The 19,376-nt window shown below is 48.6% G+C and overlaps 1 protein-coding gene and 1 non-coding gene across 6 annotated transcripts in view; both read right to left on the bottom strand.

The window, feature by feature from the left end:
* PTPRG (protein tyrosine phosphatase receptor type G) overlaps positions 1-19,376 on the bottom strand; it is a 706,326-nt gene that overhangs the window by 71,022 nt on the left and 615,928 nt on the right. For 2 of the 5 annotated variants that reach the window (XM_072785566.1, XM_072785570.1), the window contains 2 exons: positions 12,448-12,580; positions 48-134 (listed from right to left, as the gene is read on the bottom strand). In XM_072785566.1, the coding sequence (XP_072641667.1) occupies positions 48-134; positions 12,448-12,580 (220 nt within the window). The remainder of the gene's footprint in view (positions 1-47; positions 135-12,447; positions 12,581-19,376) is intronic. The other 3 variants (XM_072785567.1, XM_072785569.1, XM_072785568.1) reach the window with 3 other exon arrangements.
* LOC140611484 (U4 spliceosomal RNA) lies at positions 10,138-10,273 on the bottom strand. The gene has a single exon (XR_012012638.1). It is a non-coding gene; the product is annotated as a U4 spliceosomal RNA (small nuclear RNA).

Genomic DNA, 19,376 nt, shown 5'->3' on the forward strand with positions numbered 1-19,376 from the left:
CAGTCCCGGCCAAAGAGGCACCCCCCTTAAGCTGGACCGCCCCTCACCTGCTCCCCTTCTCTCCTCTCTCCCCAGAAGAAGGCACTTCACGGAAACGTCTGGGAAAGCCCTTGGACTTTATTTTGTTACACCCTCTAAATAGACAAAAAACAAAAGAGAACAGGTGTAGAAGACAGTACTTTCAATTGGCCACCAAGAGTTCCACACGAATGCCCTCCCTCCCACCTAACATAGACATACCCGTCATCAGTTCCAATATGGGACATTTTCAAAAGAGAAAGCTTACACACAAAGGTGACTCGGTCTCTCAAGGGTTGTTTTGCACTTAGTTAAGAAATACAAAATGGGAACTTTGCCCTTAAAAGCAGTCATTCCATGTTAGAAGCCTGTTATCAGTCCTGGTGTCAATGGTAGGTAACGAAATCACAAATCCAATCATTATTGGGTTTCCCCATTCATGTATCTACCCTTCCACCTTTGAGGTGATGCTTTGGCAAATATGATCATTTAAAACACCATTAAAGTAAAATAGAACTCAACAGGAATCTCTTAGGGGTCATCTGAACCTCCCCTCTGTCATAAAACATATGTGAAGGTGGTGTTGTTAGATCAATCCAGGGTTTTGTCTTTTCCCCATGCATCCCTCTCATCTCCAGACACTTTCCTGATTCACAACCCAGACTGGGGAGTTCACTGGAGAGGCGCCTCAGGGAAAGTGGGGGTAGTACTGATAAGGCTACTAGTATATACTAGGTCTGATATTTAGTTTGCCCTTAAAACTTAGTGCAGCATCTGAGTCTCGTGTCTCGCATTTGAAAGTTACACTTTTGTTCCAGGAGAACACTGGCAAGTGTTTACTTAACTATATTTAATCCCCTAGCAACCTGGGCTATAGGATTTCACACTGGAATGATTCCTATTCTTTCCAAATGCTGTGGATAGAACAGCGAAGACACACTCACTTGTAGCAAAGTTCTCTTTCATTGGAGGTTCTCTTGAATCCCACTCAGAACTCTGAATTCAGGTATGTGATTCCAGAGAACATCTGACAGCTTCTGATTCACTTGGGTTTTTTTTGTTTTTTTTTTTTTTTTCCCCTGGGATGAACATCCTTGAATTCTCCAGTGTTGGGTTTCTCTTCTTCCAATACAATTCTTTTGTTTATTTTGATCATTATTAGCCTCTATATGGAGTAAAAATGCTTGGCACACGAACCAAAATTTGGAGAAGCCAAAAGTTGGGAATACGAGTCCAAAGCGTGCCTGGGTCGGGCTGGGGGGGTGGGGAGCGTGCTGTGATTCTGAACTTCTTGTCTCCCTCTGTTGAGTGCAGTCTGCAACTACAACAACTGTCCTCAAAACATCACGAACGTACTCGGTGCAGCGATGAACATTAATCCGAAGAAACCACGAGCGTGTTGGAGTGTTTTTGCAAATCTTCATAGAAACTTGAAATTTGCAGCTTCCTAAAATATTTAGACTTCTTCTCAACCCTTAGCCCTACTCTGAATCCTGCCAGATTCACTCCTTGGGGAATTCTGGAGCGGAGCCGGCTATCTCCGCAGCTTTTCCTCACACACAACCACAGGCGCTTAAAACTCCCACCCGTAAACTGACAACACGTCACTGAGAAGCAAATGCCATAGAGCCGGTAACTAATATCTTGGATAAATGAGGGGGCCACCTGAGCAGGCCCCCAGGACAGACACCATCGACCCTGGGGGAGAGGACACTTGGTGGCGACAGGGCCAAAGGCAGGTGTCGGGGATGCAGAAGAGACTCCACGTACGAGTTTCCTTTTCCTGAAAAGTCAGTTTGCTCAAAAAAAAAAAAAAAATGTATCCACCCATTTCCTTCTTAACAGAATCAATCCCTTCTTTCAAGACTCATGGAAAATGTTTAAATGGCAACCTTCAGCAGCGAATCTCTCCCTGCTTTTGTCTAATGACTACGTGTTAGCCTGTTCCAAGAGCTTCGACTGGCATCTCAGGGCCAACTCGACAGCAGGGGGCCGGTTACTATAACAACTGACAGTTCTCGTGAATTCTGAAAGGCCCCCGAGTAGCCATTTGGGAAACGGTTATTGAGCAAAAAAGTTGCCTGGGATCGGCAGCATTAGCTGGCACGTGACCCAGAGCCCAGGCACACAGCTGCAGGGAGAAGAACAGTGCCCACCTCCAGGAACAGCTGGGGACCCAGAAGGCTCCCCACCCCCCTGCCCTTCGGCATCACCGAGCAAAGACAGTTCAGCACCACAACGTCATGAACTCAAGCCCTCCGAGGCAAGCCATGTGTTGGCATCATGCAAAGCGCTTCAGCTCTCCCCGCTGGCTGGACACATTGTCAGGATGTGAAGGGTCGAATAGTAAAAATTATTCCTAATGATTTAAAAAAAAAATCTTGAAATATGGCTATAGATACGGGTTCCAGAAAGGGATGGGTGACAGGGGCAGTCACCAGTTTTAAAAGAAAAAAGTGGTACCTGGAATCTCAGGGGTCCTGTGAGTGGTGCGTTTGCAGAAGAGAGAAAAGGTGATCGCACGAAGCCACCAAAAGGTGGGAGCTGGAAACTTGGATTTTTCTAGACTTGAGGAAAGTACAGGAACCTACTTTTTGTTCCCATTGCCTTCTGCACATAAGCACACTGAACTAACCCAGTGTCTTTGTACAGGCTGGATCCCCTAGAAAAGAATCTGATTCGACCCACAAAAGTAGACTTTGTTTTGCATGGACGATGGGCAGCGTGACAGCATCTTCCCTCTGGCAGTACTGATCATGTCATGTCCGAGTGCCTCTCCGTCAGCTCGGACACAGCACTCTGCCTGGAGCATTTGTGGCTTTTCTCTGTTCGGTGAAAGTCACAGCACACCATCCTCTCCTCCACAGAGCCTTCCGGGATTCTGTCTCATTCCCTTCTGGCCCTGCAGTGGCCAGAGTCCACTCCAGAGCACGGTCTCCCTAAGTCACTACTGTAACTCAGGGGAACCCAAATGCAGGGGCCAGGCAGGGGACTGCAGGGATGGGGGGAGACTGGCAGACTGGCAAGCTGGGGCTCTTCTCCCCCCAAAAGATGTCCCCATGGTTAGCTCTATCCAGCCCACTAATGCCACAGAAGAACATGACAACAATGTGACCACATCACCCAATTTATCACAAGAATCCAGGTAGCTGGAGTTTTTTTTTTTTTTTTAAGACTTTATTTATTTATTTATTTATTTATTTATTTATTTATTTATGATAGACATAGAGAGGCAGAGACACAGGCAGAGGGAGAAGCAGGCTCCATGCAGGGAGCCCGACGTGGGACTTGATCCTAGGACCCCAGGACCATGCCCTAGGCCAAAGGCAGGTGCCAAACCGCTGAGCCACCCAGGGATTCTGGTAGCTGGAGTTTTAAGTAAAATCTTCCTATTTTCAAAATGATCCAGATTTTTGAAAACAGTACATCAACTAAATAAAACCGGCCTGGAACTGCATTTGGGATTACCTTTCTTTACCTGTTCATTTGCCCCATTAGCCTACAAGATGCCTGAAGATATCAGCTCTTCTCTCCTTGCCCAATTGCCCATGCTTGGCATAAACTAGATGCTTGAGAAACACCTTTGAATGAACAAGCAACTAAGGAAGGAATAAACGGGCCAGCCATAAAGGGTCTCAGGTCAACAAAACCAAACCCTTGAATACCTCTAAAACATACCAGCTCTGTGAACCTGGGCAAGTCATTCCCCTTCTGGAAGCCGTTTTCCTCCCTTGGGAAGAAGGTTAGCTACCGCCCACATCTGCTAGGAGGATTAAATATAACATTTGCTTTGTATCAACAATTACTGGTTTGGGATGAGTGTTTACCCTTTGCTAGCTGTTCATGGTCACACGCATGGGAGAAATTACTCTTAATGGCATCTGTGTCCTTTGTGACTTCCCTGGGATGGAGGGGGATGGGTGGAGAGCTTGTGCCCGGGCTCACGGCAGCTGTGTCCTTGCTGCTTCTGGGGGAATACAGGAGGGAGCCATGTGCTGTTGGGGCACATGTGGTCATTCATTCCTTGGGCAGGAGAGGGGTATTACCACATACCCACGCTCAACGTTCACATGTATCTATTTTCTGGAACCTCTATTATCCCAACCCACCCCCTCCCCCCCGCCACATCTGTGGTTGCTTCCCCTCCAATTTATTATGCTGTCTCCCAGTGAACATCCAGGAAAGCAAAAAAATTTGCAGCATTGACAAAACTCACTTGTTTTCGTGAATAGCATTCTTAATGAAGAGGCACCGGCACATGGCAAAATTTCTCCAACTGTAAAGGTAGGGGTTATAAAAAAGACTGTTTTCCTGTTTGCCTAGGAGGCTAAATTGGTGTTGACGGATCTGCCACAGATTTTACAGATGGCTCAGTCATGTGCTGAAGGGAGACAAATTTCTCAGATCAGATCGTGAAATCCTCCTAATACCAAACTAACCAACCTGCATCAGATGTCACAATAACCACTTAGAGTTTCCAGTTTCCTGCTCCAGACTCCATGCAGTTAACTCAGCTCTATCTGAATCTGAGAATTAAAGCTGCTTTAGGTTTCTGGAAAGTTCTTCAAGCTAGAATTATGGTCAATAAGATGCTTAACTTGCCATCAAGGTAATACCAGCACTGATTAGAGCTGGAATAAGACAGAGCAATCAAGTTATGTGTCTCACCATCAAAACATATTCCATTTCTCAAACCCCTGAAATTACAGTTGGCCCTGTAAAGTTTTCTTCCACATGATTTTCACAAATGCAAACCACAGGTTTTTGTTTTTGTTTTTTGACAAATGTGCTATCAAAACAGGCTACAGAAGGAAGTAAATGCTACTTCTCATGTTGGCAAAATAAAGTAATGAATGATTAAGACAGTGGCTGGGTTCAGCCCCAGGATCCACCAAATTTGAACACTGTGACTTGGGCATGTCACGTGATCTCACCAAGCCTTGGTTTTCAGATCCTCAAAACGTAGTAATTCCTAGGATCCGAATGTTGAATAGGTGGCAAAGTCATCTGCTAAGCACATGTGCAGTATGGTGAAGGTTCGAGAAAAGATTCTCGGCTAATAAAGGCCTTAAGATATACAAAGTCATTTTAGGGGTGAGATTTCACTCAAAGAGGAAAGAGCTACCTTCAAAGCAATTTTCTCCAAGATTACAGAAAAGAATCTTTTATTTTTATTTATTTATTTTTAAGAATCTTCTAAAGAACTTGTCAATACTCCTAATTCTCAGTGCACACTAACGTCTTGCTCACTGCAGCTAAGTGATGCTACGGAACAAGGTAATATACTAGCCGTCTGCCTGAGCACGCTGACTGGGCAGTCCGCACACAGCTCCTCGCCCAGCCTCTACCTCAAGTTATCCAAGTTGGAAAGAAACCTTCCAAAAATTGTCCTCTTCTGAGTGGCAGCAGCCACGTGGCTGTCTTCTCAGGAATGTCTGCACGTTGGGGCCAAGCAAACAGCTCGTCTTGGTAAGACAGGGCACCTCTTGGAATGCATTTTCTGACCGTTAGTAATTGAAAAGGTGCATTTTGTTTTCTTCCTGAGTAGTAAGGCCGACGTGGCACACTTCAAAAACTATTCGATTTACTGCTTCTCCTTCATTTCTATGGACTCTTAACAGCCCTGAACCATTGCACAGTTGACATGGATTACAATATTTAAAAGGCACACACAGGGCACCATTTGCAAAAGGATGCAAACCGTGACTATTGATTTTTCATCGATTTTATCTTTAGTAGCTGCCCTACAACCCCGACCCCTGCTCCCAAACACTTTGCATGTATTTTCTTCCTAGCTTCACAGCAACTTCTGCATTGTTAGGGATTTGCACCCCTACAGATCTTCCATGCAGATCCTTGCAAGGACCATTGAAGAAAGAACTGTAGCATCCTACCTCTGACACCTGAGCTAACCAATATTCAGAAAGGAGTTTCTTCTACACATCCATGTTGATGCCTATAAAAGTACTGCTCAAATGGTCTCCAGTGGGCCTCTAGGAATCCTTTAGTTGGGAGGGTGGGGGAGAGAAAGAGAGAGAGAGAGAACAAACCAGGTCCCTACCTTATTTTCTAGTTTGGGCCTAATGTGAAATAACAAGACTGATCTAATGATCGGCCTCCAGAATTTTTCCAGGAAACCTACCCATTGCTAAACAATGCCAGTGGGTCTGAATAATTAAGGCTATTTCCAGCAACACTCAAGGAATATCCACGTGCTCCGCACCTTATCATGTATCCTTGGGGCCATGAGACTATCTGTGGCCCATGGTGAGGAAATGGTACTGAGGGATTCCGCTTCTGGGCCGTGTGGTTGGAAACAAGGTGCCACCTTGATTCTTCTGTCCTGCTGCAGCCATTTGGGAAACACGTGTCCCAGAAAGAGAAGATGCAGGTACAAGAGAACTGCCCAGCTCTCTGAGACTATTCATAGGTGACAAATAAACTTTGTGTTGGGAGGCCATTAGGGTGTTGGGGTGCATCTGCAGCAGCTAAATGAAGCTTGCTCAGACACAGGTGATCCTGAGTTAATGAGGCTGCCCACCAGGCTTCCGAGTGGGGTGGGAGGTGAGTTGGTCGTGTCTCTAACCCAGTTACTCAGGGATATGCTTAGGGAATTACCTCTAGGCCCACTGGGAGTGTCACGCAAACTGATTTCATTAACCTTTCCTTTTTTGGCCCAAAATAGTTCCCCTCAGTTGGTTCACCTATATTTATACTATATTTAGCTCCATGCTATATTTAGCATGACTTTTAGCTATTTCCAGGATAAATACCTCATGCTACCGAGATCATTCAAAAGAATGGACTCTAGAAGAAACTTCCAAAAGCTATTTTCAAGCACTGTTTTGAGCAATGACATATGACTGGGAAGGAGACAGCTATACATGGATTACATTTAGGGGACAGCAACGATTTAGGTCTGTAAGTCTGGTTTTATTAAAGAACAACATTTTAGGTACACCAGGACCCAGAATTAAGATTTTAGTTTTGCCTAAAGCAGAGGATAACACAGCTCTTATTGCTTATTTACCACCTGCCAGGCACTGGGATCACCATGTCCCAGAGCGCACACCTAATCCTCACGGGAGCCCAATGGGCACATTTCTGAACTGTCCTGCAGATGGAGAAACTGAAGGTGGGAGAGTCGTTTTGTCAGAGACCAGTTTCTCGGTCGTTTCCCCCCCCGGCACCTCTCCTAAGGGGCCTTTTTTAAGGGTTTTATTTTCATTCCAGTGAGTTAACATGACATAGTGTTCTATCGTTTCAGATGAACGATACAGTGATTCAACACTTCCCTACATCACCCGGTGCTCATCACAAGTGCACTTCCTAAGGGGCCTCTATAGACATCTTCCTAATCACCATCCCCCAGTGAAATTTTAACACCAGCAATATGCTATGTATTTGTGTACTATATGTATACCCATGTTTCATATATAAGAAGCTTGTTTAGCTCTCCAATACCCAGTTTTGCCCCTTTGGGAATAACTGCACCTCTGCTAAAGACACCTGCTCTGAGGCCGTGGGTAGTGAGAGGTGGAGCTGGCTCCAAACCCAGGCTGTGTGCCCCTGGGCCTGTGCTGCGCCCTCACTAACACAGCACTGCCTCTTCCTCATCTTCTCTTCCTGTAGTGTGGCTCCTGTAGCCTTTCCATCATGCTTAGGGTAAGGTACATAACCCTTCAGGTGGCACCCAGGACCTTCAGGATCTGGCTCTTGCTGTCTCCATACTCTGCTCCAGTGATGCTAAACCATGGGTACCCACTTACGGGGGCCAGATTCTCTCCAGCCCCTGCCTGTACACCTTCTTCGCTAGCTTACAGCTGCTTGCTCTCCAAAACCCAGCTTGGGCAGCAGCTCTCCAGTGACCATTCTCTGATCCCACACCCTCTCCAAGACTGGATGAAGCCCTACCTTTGTGCTAGCAGAGCATCTTGGATTGCATCCTCCAAACATTCTCTATACTTCATGTACTCATCTGCCTCCCCCAGCAGACTGTAAGGACCTTGGGAGAGAAGAGCTTATTCCCAAATCCCCAGGACCAGCATGATGGGTGACAGGTACGATATAAGCATGGCATAAACACAGGAAGTGGCACATGGGTCCCTCGCCTGTGCAACAGAAGAAACAGCTTTACCATTTCTTCAACAACACAACACTTCTCAACTGCTACACGCATGCTCCAATAATCCTGCAGCTGGGATGGGACTGGAAGTGGCCCTTATTTTTCCAGTCCATGGCCCATGCATTCATGACAGCAAAGTCCTCCCTGAGAACCTGAAGCTAACCAGGCTGAGCTCACGTGCCTACCTTGTTTCCGACCTCCTACTTGCATATGTATTTCTCTGCTAGCCAAGTCTAAATTCTCTTTTCTTCGCAGAAATCCCTCCTCTCTTCATTCCAATTTCCCATCTTTTGGAGCTGACCCCGGCTGCTTCTATCTGCCTGGCACCTACATCCGATCACCTTTCTGGGCCTTGATGGTCCTTTGGGAAAACACCCATTGCCCAGTTTTAGAGCATGTGTTTCACTATGGCAAGACCTCACTTCTGGGCTCCAGACTTAAATTGAAGAGCCAGGCCTGACAAAAGTCTTAAACCCTCTGCTCCAGAAGCTTCTAGGGGTGAACAAGTGACCTGAGTCTGTTGTAAGAGACACCATCTTGAAACTTAACTCTAAGGGAAGAGAAATTCCCTTTCTATGGGGGGGAGGGGGGGCACTGCAGCAAGGATGTAGGTCTGTAGGTCTGACATGGGCCAGAGGCTACCACGTGGGAACAGAGCCACAGAGAAAAGCCACCATGGGGAGAACAGACTCTAGAGATGAAGAGGGAGGGAAGCAGAGGCACACAATGCAAGCAATGAACCCTGCCTGCTGTCCTTGTTGGATTTCACCACTCTAGATGGGTCTGACGCTCCAAAACTTTTCAATTCCATGAATCAATGGGTTTCCTCACCTTGTGCTTAAGGTAGTTTGAAACAGGTTTTTGTAAATTCTGGCACGGTGGATGGGAATACTGCACACTGCTTAGCCCATAGTGGGCATTCAACAAACATTAGTTCTTTTACCTCCTCTGGCCAAAGACAGAGGTGAGGCGCACAGTAGGGCAGTGGCTTGACGGGCCTGCTCATCCCACCTCCAGTGGACTTGACTGAACATCAGTCATGCTTAGCTTCCATAACATGTAGCTATAGGTAATGGATTCTAGAGCGAAGAGGTTCTATGTTCAAAATCAGGGTTCACTACTTCTTCCAGGACCTTGGCACGTCACTTGACTGCCACCAGCTCCCAGTCTCTTATATTTAAATGGGGATAATAGGAGTACCTGTCCTAAGGTTTAATCGGAGAATCACAGGAGATGGTTCCACCCAAGAGCCTGGCACAGTGCCTGGCACTAACAAGGGATTTGGGAAACGTTAGCAAGCACAAGCATCATTGTACAAGGAGACACTAGTGGTGGAAAAGAAATCAGAGGGCTCAGGATTCATTTCTACGGTCTCATGAATTCATTTGATTGTGGTGTCAACAACTCCAAGCAAACACACTCAGGAACCAGAACATTAGCTGCAAAGGGTCAGTCCTTGGTGTAGAAACGGCCACCACAGTGAGCTGGTTTGAACCCCTGGGTGCCAGGCCTGCCACGGAGGAAACAATCCAGAAGGTTTTGATCTGCCTCAATGCTCTACTTATGTCAAGTCTGTTTGGCAATCATCCACTCTCTCTGTGCCTCAAGAGGCAGAAGAGAAGCACTGTTGTCCTCGCTTCCAAACCACATTGCCAATGGGAAATGCATGTCTCTTCCGCACTTACCAATTTTCTGTGTGAGCTCTCCAATGCTTCCTCCTTTCACATTAATAAGAAACAAAAAAGTTGGACAGAAAATGGGTTCTTGTCTCCTCTAGGCTGTTCTCATGTTTAGCCAACTCATTCGTCCTGATGCTAATTCAATTTTACTTTCCTTCATCTGTAAGAATTTTCTCGTTCACATTTACTTGTGTGTACTGGCATTAAGAGTCTAGTAATAGCTTATGTGCAGAGTCTACTGAAGTTTAAACTTCTGGTTACTTTAAATCAAGCTTTGGATACATACAGATAGGTATGTATATGTAAAAGAATGCCATAAGTCTATTTTATACATCAAATATTATTCAAAACATTTCCTATTCAGACCAAGTTTTTCAAGAGTATATACAATTAGCAATAATCATGTCTCGGATAAACCTCATTGGCTATGATACTGCCACTGCGCAAAGCTCAAGAGTATATACAGTTGTCATTTTCTAACTGGAAAATGCATTTCAAATGAAAGGGTCTTCAAGTTCTCTTTCCTATACTACACAGGCCCTTCTAACACGTAGCCTTTTAGGGTCAACATGCAGGCTTTGGCTGGCCTGGTCTGCATGGATGCTTGGCCACAGAGCCCATGGTCTTTCCTGTTCACAGGGATGGGTTTTTGGGTGGGCAGATGACCAAGGCGGGCCAGTCAGAAACAGTCTTGAGGTTTTTGCTGGAACTGCTTAAGGCAGGAACTTGTTCATACCAGGGCTGCTAAGCAATAGTCACCTGTCTGGGGCGTCCGTACACCCTCTCTGCTCCTCCATGGGGAAGGTCTGCAGCTAACACCACACACACGGTACCGAGCAGAGAGAGTGTGCAGACTTTTTGTTACTTCTATGTGCTCAGTTAAGCTCATGGTAGGCAGCTTCCAGTTTACCAGTGGGCTCCAGACCGATGTTTGCAAAGCACTTTGTCCTGGAGGAGGAACAACATGGAAGGGAGTCTAGGTTCCTGGGCTCACCCCTAAACACCAGGAAGTTCCCAAGCTAGCTAGTCTGTCGTATTTCCAATGCTACATCAGACACCTGGGGAAGCTGGAGATGAATCCTTCCTTTTCCCCTGGTTCTACTGAACTAAGGACAGGCCCAAGGAACCACAACCTTTCTGTCAGCGGATTCTGCTGATCCCACCTTCAAAATATATCTAAATGTAACTGATTCCTACCACCTGCACTAGTACCCTCATCACCTCCTTCTGGACTACTTCAGCACATCTCCCAGCTGGTGGCTCAGCTTCTGCCCTGATCCTCTCCAGGCTTTTGGCAACACAGCAGCTAGCTAACTCAGAAGTCAGATCACAACACACTTCTGTAGCAAACCCTACTTATCTCAAGGTGAAAGGCAATGTATTCACAATGACCCCCAAGGTTATACATGACGAGACTCCCTTCTACCCCCATCTCTTCCTGGTATTCTCTCCTATCATTCTCTTCCATGCTCGCCTCCTCCAGCCACATTGACCTGTTAGCTATTCCTGAGAGGTTCTGGGCACATTCCTGCCACAGGGCTTTCTCACGTGCTGTTTCTTCTACTTGTAACCAGCTCCCAGAGGAGCCCATGAGACTCCCTCCTGCTTTAGGTCTTTGCTCAAATATCACTTGCTACTTAAGGGCTTAACTACTCAGAATACTCACCGTAAGTCCTAGAGTGTCCCTCCCTTTACCAGATTTAGTTTTCTCCATCACACACTTAGCGTCACCTCAAGTAGCCCATATTTTATTCACGTGCTTTGCTTATGGCCTGTCTCCCCAACCACAAAGTTAGCTCTAGGAGATAAGACTGTCTGGCACATAACAGGAGCTCAAAGTGAATTGAGTGAACAGCAATAAGGAAGCAGGAGATGAAATACAGGACACCTGTTCATCACGGAGGAAGCTTGTTCCGGGGCAGAAGCCTCCTATTGTGGCCAGAGAGGAGAAGGTAGCCAGGCCAATCGAATGGCCCAGCCTGCCTTACTCGGTTAAGCTGGCTCAGGGAATGTAGCTGGAAAACACAGAACTCTAAAACAGAAGTTGCAAGCAGGTTTCCCAGGGGGAGCAGTGAAACCAGTTCAAGGACAATGATAATCCAGGGAGGGCTTCAAAAGTCAGCCGTTTTTATGTGACATGTATTAAAAGCCACATAATATGCCCAATGTTTTCCTATCACCCGAATTTCAGCAAAAGGATATCACAAAAATCTTAGTCAAGAAGGGTCATTATGCAGATACAACAAAGGGGAACATGGCCTCAGAGAAACTGGAAATGCTAGGAAATGTAGTCACTCATTTTGCAGGTGCAGAAACTAAAGCTTAAGGAGGAAATGGGATTTGAATCCAGCAAGTATCACTGCTGAGATCTGAACGTCCCCGATTCCCAAGCAAAATCTTCTTTGGCATCAAATCTCAGAAGCTCCTCATAAGGGCCTCGATCTCAACAGTGGCTCTAGCTTACCAGCTGCTTCCAGATAAAGCAGGTCCCCCAGCTGGTAACCCTAGAAACACTCCAACTGCCTCACCTTAGGAGGCCACGGGCTTCCCCTCCCAGGGTAGGGGTGCATACAGCAGAACCTAGCCCCCACATCCCCCTCTGTAGCTACAGCCTGGCTTACTCACCTCCAATAAACTAGCACAGCAATGAGAAGGATGAGGCACACGAAGGTCAAGGCTGACACCACAATCAGAGGGATGATCCACTCCATCCTCCCTGGAGAAGGACGGCTTATCATTCCAGAGGTGTTCTTTTCTGCTGCAAAAGAACATAGCAGTTAGAGGACCGGAGGAATGAGGGGCCAGAGCAAGATCCAGAGCTCTGGTCTCGTTTGGGGTGGCTTCCAGAGGACTGAGCAGCCTGCTCTGGCTGCCCTAGGGACAGGAGGGGCAGTCTACAGCTGGCACCATTTCCTACTGTGTTCCAACCCAGTAAGGGGGGGGCTTTTTATCTAATTGCCAGTGGGATGGACTTGTAGATGGAGGTCAAGACATTCTCACACAGAGTTGTATAGAAGAGGGACATCCAGCTTCCCTCCAAGAACATGATGACCCAGAGCAGCTTTTGGATACACTGAAGAAATGTGCTCAAGTCTAATCACAGCATCACACTTGCCTCTAGAAAGGGGCTGGAGTGGTGGGAGGTGGCTGAGAGCCTCCCAGGCTCCCCAGTGCCAAGGCCAGAGGAAGGGCAGGATGGCTTTTACTCAGATAACCAGCTGTAAAACAATGGGTATATTCTTCAGCTGCTTAGCACCCGTTACCCCTTCCTTTAGTATCTACACCCAGTTGTTTTGGGAAAGCACCTGTCCCTAAAAGATAAAGTCGCAGCGGGACAATCATCCAGGGCTGCCAGTCTCCCAGGCAAAGGGGGTGGTCAGGTGGGCATGGGACTCCAGGTCGGGGAACAGCTCTCACCCTGGATTCCCAGCCAGAGACTCACAGACTCGATTACAGCACAGTCCACGGGGAGCACCCAGATGCTTCCACTCTGAGGCTCCCAGCACCCAGACCCCCAGAGCTTCTGTTTCTGCAGCTTTTCCTCTTAACCCATGCCTCCCCACCCCCACCCTTTTAAAAGTTCAGACAACCAGAGAGAGGAAGCTATGCCTCGCGCTGGGGGCAGCCAGTCTAGAGCTTCACAGAAGAAGTCTGAAATGATCTGGGATCCGGCCTGGGCCGCAGATGCCCCTTACCCAAGCAGGCCCTGGGGATCTTCACAAGTCCCCAGGAGTCTCCAGAAGGAACCCGCTCTCCTTTATACCGCGGGGAAGATGGCTGGAAATCTCCAGGGGGCGCACATGAAGCTCCGAGACGGTGTGCGGGCTGGGAAGATCGGGGTGCTCACACACAGTCACGGGAGGCAGGTGGCGAGGAAGCAAAGGTGAAATGTGAGCTTGGGAAGAGGTCCCTGGAAAAATGTGCAGCTGGCTGCAGGCTGACTTGCGCTCAGCAAGGATCCTTCTGCGCGGCCAAAACTGGGCCAGCTTTCAGCCAGCCCAGTGTCCCTCTGCAGGGTGGCCTCAGTGCGTGGCGAAATCAGGCTGGGTTTGCAAGCCAGAGGAGGTGGGCTGACCAGGAAAGAAAGGATTGGCCCCGGGAGCAGATCTATAAAGAGCCAAGGCTGCTCCTGAGTGGCGAAGAAGTGCGTTACAGAGCTTTCACCGGCTTCTTCTGGCTTACTGTGACGGCCTCCTTGGTTTCCTGCGCAGCCCGGGGCATCACACAGGGCCGGGGCCAGGGCCAGGCGCAGCACGGCACTCCACGGCTTAGAGACTAGCTCCCTAACTCTGCCGGCCCATTGCTCTGGACCCCTCGCTCCACAATCTCTCATTGCACGGCTACTGGCCGTGTCCCCAGAGTGTGCCAAACATGGTGTGCGGGGATCGGGGTGCAGCAGGACGTCAGACAGCAACAGCCCTGTGCTGGGGGGGCGCGAATCACTGCAAGGGGGAGAGGCGGACACGAGAGCAAGGAATTAGGATGAAATGAATGGGATGCCAGGGAGAGCCCACGGGGTGTGTACAGGGGGAAGAGGGTTCCTAGCCTAAGGGTTCTGGAGGGAGAAGGGGAGTTAGCCGGGTGGAGTGCAGGGACGAAGTGTGTTCTGGACAGTGAGCGTGAGAACGAGGGGGACCGAGATGGAGCGGTAGTGGCCACATCAGCCAGAGCCCTAGAAGCTGAATTAAGAAGAGCTTCTAGTCCCAAGAGCATTGGAAGCTGCTGCAGACTTGCCAGCTGAGGCTTCCAAGGATCAGATGTGCACGCTCTCCCTCCACCTAATGCTCTAATAGCAAAGCTCTGGGGACCAGTTACAAGAACCGGAGTTACGTCGAGAATAACTCTGCTGGGCTCCAGCAGGGGGCAGCCCAGCCAGGCAATTATCTGGCGGATGGTTGGGAGGATCTTAGAGACGGAGAAAGTCCTATTCATGGAAAACAGGGCAGGAGGATTGACATTACAGGCCACATGCCTGGTGAATTCAGTATCGACCCTGGGAGACCTTTGCAAACTGGGGGAACTCTCTAGGTCTTCTTTCTCTCCCTGCCTCTGGACAGAAAAGGTTTCTTGCCTGGGCTACTAACCTGGTAGTAACAGGCAAGGCAGGGGAGGAGACCAAATGCAAACTCCAAGTCCTACTCATCCTAAAGCACTGAAAAGGACCGTTGGCCAAAATAGTCCCTCACATGCATCTCTCTGAACAGTCACTGGAAACACCAGCTCTTAGAGTAGCACTGCCATCCTAAAACCAGTGAACAGTGGCTGCTCCAGAATTTCTGGGCCTTCGGAGTCATGCTCCAGAAGGTCTGAGGGTCAATGGCATGTTCCATTGTCCCAGAAATCCCATGTGTCCGCCACTACATCTGTCCCTCTCTCGTCCCCCACAAAGTGAGGGTGCCGGTTTTCATCAGATTCGCAGGGAGCCTCGGGTCTCACAAAAGACTTGCCAGAGGAGAGAACAGTCTGCAGAGCAGGAGTCTGGACGTCACAGCTAGCCTGGGGCCCGGCTAGGCTCAACCTCAGGTCGCGTGACTGAGTCATTTCTCTAACATTCACAGTGCTTGTGTGAGAATTTTGTGTGTGGGGTGTGGGTGTGTGTTTTAAAGATTTATTTATGTATTTATTCATGAGAGACACACAGAGAGAGGCAGAGACACCGGCAGAGGGAGAAGCAGGCTCCATGCAGGGAGCCCGATGCAGGACTCAATCCTGGGACTCCAGGATCACACCCTGGGCGGAAGGCAGACGCTCAATCTCTGAGCCACCCAGCTGTCCCGAGAATTTGGTTTTGAAGGGATAGAGGAGTGAACCTCCTCAGCCACACCTCTCAGTGTGAAAACCTAAAAAAGACTGTTCTGCAAGCAGCTGGATTTGCCCGGGTCGTTGCCCTAGATGCCAGGCAAAAATACACGTGCTACTGGACTTCCACGTGAGGCACGAGAAGGTTGATTTCATGGTCACACTCACTGTGCTGCTTTGTCTGCGCAGCACCAGGAGCCTGGAAGCTCACCGCATCTGTACACAACCACACGAACTCTGCTCCTGTCCCTCCCTGGGGGGATTCCTCACTGCTCTCAAGGACAGCTAGGCCTGCCCCCAACTCTCATTATTTCCTTCTGCTCCCCCCCGCCCCCGCTATGTTCCAGGAACACCCATCCAACCAGTGTGACCTTGACAGGCCACGGTAGGCCCCACTTCTTCACCTCTATCCCTGTCATCCCACTTCCAGGAATGCCTTTCCCATGCTGGCCCCAGAAGCTCCCACTTATCCCCCGCTCTTGGTTCAGGTGCTACTTTCTCCGTGAGGCGAAAGACTCTCCCAAGTCTTCGGTCTGTGCTATCTCTGGGGCGCTGAGCAGAGTTCCGATCACAGGTTCAAATCCTGACTCTGCCACTTTCTAGGTGACTTTCAATCAATAACCTGAATCACTCTGGGCCTGGAGTTCTTCCTCTATAAAAAATATAAAGAACCTGCCTCACAGGAGTGGTAGCGAAATTCAACGGGAAGACGCACCTGGCATTGAGCAATGCTGCGTACTTTCTCTTGTCCTCATCAACACCCTCATCATGTGCTTCTCTTACTGTACACAGCACACTCAGTTATAACTACAAGCTCCCCAGGGGGAGGGCTGACTCCCATCTGTACATGGAAGAACAGTGAAGCCTGGTCTCCTACTAGCTCTGCAACTCTGGGCAAGTTACTTAACCTCTCTGTGCATTCGTTTCCTCATCGGGAGAAGGAGACGATAATATTGCCTACTACACCGTGGGACGTGAGGATTCAAAGAACCCGTACGTATAAAACACTTAGAACGTTGCCAGGTAGCCATTTGACACCTGGCTAATGTTACCGACGGGGATGATCATCATCGCCATTCCATTCCCTTGTCAACACCCCAGCAGCATAAGGCAGATGCTGGGTGCTCGTTGGGTGTCTGCTGAATGTGATCGCCCTGTAAGATCTGAGAGTGTAGGCGGCAATCACACAGAAGCTCAGATGAGCCAGGCATTAGCGCCAGAGGCTGCCAGTGCGGAAGCAGAACCTCACAGTTGGCCCTGAGATAAGACCACACCACACTTCTTGCTGTCCTTCCGAAGAAATGCCTGTCCTGCTGCCTGACTCAGTCTGTGGCCTGGCCCTCAAAGGACAAAGTGTAATAAAATGGTCAACTACCAGGAACTAGTAGGCACACATAACATACTGCCTGGGCTGGGTAGAGATTCTCTTACTCCTGGACCTTCAGTCCCCCAACAATCTTCCCCAAGCTAAGGCCCCCAGAGACCGGAACATCCTATCAACTATTCAGTACAATCAGCATCCTGCACTTCAGAGTCAGGCTGACCTGATTACAAATTCTGGCTCAGGCCTTACTGGCTGGGTGACTCTGGGTAAGTGACTGCCCGTCTCTGAGCCTGCAGGCCCTCCTCTATCAAAGGAAGCCATGATAATAGTCCCATCAGAGGACTTGTAAGGAGTAAATGAGATAATCCAACATGGGGAAGACTGTGCAAATTCTGGTCACATCATTTACAGAGCCAGATGCGGAATGCAATCAGGGGGCCCCCAGTTCAAGAGTTCCAAGGTGGGGACGGAGAGCTTGGCGGGGAGCACAGGGCTCTGCGTGACCGCGCGGGTCCCAAGCGCCTGAAGATGGCCTCACCGGCCAGGCATGAAGCACAGTCAGTGCCTAACACAGACGTGGCATCCAGAGAGTTCATTCTTCTCTTCCTTTCAATGGAGCCAAGCAATAGTGATGCCAGAGTGGTAAAATTAGACATTGCCCATTTTTGGGAGAGGCTCACTTTCATTCAGAGCTTCGCTTGTGGCCCAGCTGCCTCCTAAGAGGGCCGGCCCAGGTCCTGGGGGGCGTGCTTACCTCCCGATGACCAAATTCCTGACCCCAAAATGAGTGCAGGCCCTTTGAGTGAATGGAGCTTTTCCTCTCCCCATCTCCACCTCGGATTTACCCAGATGGGCTGGTTTTCCCAGCAGGACTAGCCCTCGATTCCTGCCCGCCGTGGGTTGGTTGTGTGAACTGGCAGCCCACACACGTGTGCCTGGCTTGGCACCCCCACCCCCACTAATTATTATTAGATGGTGAGGTAGCTGCCAACATTAATGAGCAATAGAGTTCACATAAACCAACAATGGGATCGCCTACCAGTAATGTTTGAGGTTGGCAACACTGGCCTGAATTCTCACAAGGCAAACATCAGCTGGAACCCAGCAGCACGCTCTCTTCAGGCAAGGCATGTCTCACCTAGTTTGCCACAGTCCTCGCTGCTCCCTGAGGCCTCACACCAGACCTGTTGTCCTCACCCCTGGCCCTGCTGGCAGCTCACTCTGGCCAGTCTACTTGCAGTCTGCCGGGGGCAGGGGGACACTCTGACCCGAGGAATGAGCAGAACACGGACTTGCATCTTCTCACAGGGCCTCATCATCAAAAGCAAGAGTCATGGTTTAAGAAACTCCTGACCAGGATTCTGAGATCACTAACCTGGCTCAAGAGAAGAAGCTGCTTCTGGACAAGGAACCTTTCCTCGTTCAATACTTCTTTCCAAAGAGATTTTATTTTTCAGCCGATTAGGAATTAACCAGGCCACTGCTCCAACCATGCAATGGGGGCCATTCCTGTCAGTGAACTTGGACCTTTTTCATACTCATTCTAGGGCTGCATCTTGCTGGTCCATGTGTGCTGGGATGAAATGGGATGGGGGTACCAACTAATTACACCCACCTCTCCCTCCACCTCCATGGCTGTGATAAAGGGCTGCTGGGAAGGTAGGAAGGTAGGAAGAGGGGAGCCAGCCAGCACTGGAACTCAGAGAATGAGCCTGCTTCCCAAATGTCTTCTAGATAATACTTAGAGCAAGATGCTAACTAACCTGCTCTGAACATTTGTAGAAGGGAGGCAAGGATTAATGACCTCCCATACCCCTTCCTCCTCCCAGCTTTTATTTCAGCATCCAGCAGAATCTGAGTAAAGTGCCTCCATTCTGCCTTTTAAAAAAATTAAAAAAAAAAAAAAAAAAGAAAAGAAAAACAGTTTTCAGTGGCATATGTCATCACTGAATTAATGCTGTTTGCCTTTTACTGGCTTGGCTCTCATCCCAGTAGAAGCAAATAAAAACGGAGTACAATGTACTATAAATGCTACAGGCAGTGATACATCAGATGGACGCATCTGAAATGCTTCCTACCCCATGGTAAGGGCTCAACTTCTGCTACAGGACAACAACCCCTACGCTGTCAAGACTAAAACGAGCTTGGATCCAAAAGACCACGATCAGGAGTAGGCGAAAGCGGGATTCTTTCACTTTTCAGGAAAGATCAAGAGAAGGACAGACTACACAGTTATAATCTAGCCTGTGGTTCAATTGCGGGCAACTTGACTACGTTTGTTCTGAGTAACACCACTCATTAAAAACCACCCACATCCGTGAATTAAGACAGCTGCTTAAAAAAAAAAACACCCCAAAAACTGTGGTAAAAAAAAAAACAAACCAACACTTAAAACTTACCATCTTAACCGTTTCTAAAAGTGAGGTTCAGT

The sequence above is a fragment of the Canis lupus genome, chromosome 19, assembly GCF_048164855.1.
Source record: "Canis lupus baileyi chromosome 19, mCanLup2.hap1, whole genome shotgun sequence".
Taxonomy (NCBI): domain Eukaryota; kingdom Metazoa; phylum Chordata; class Mammalia; order Carnivora; family Canidae; genus Canis; species Canis lupus.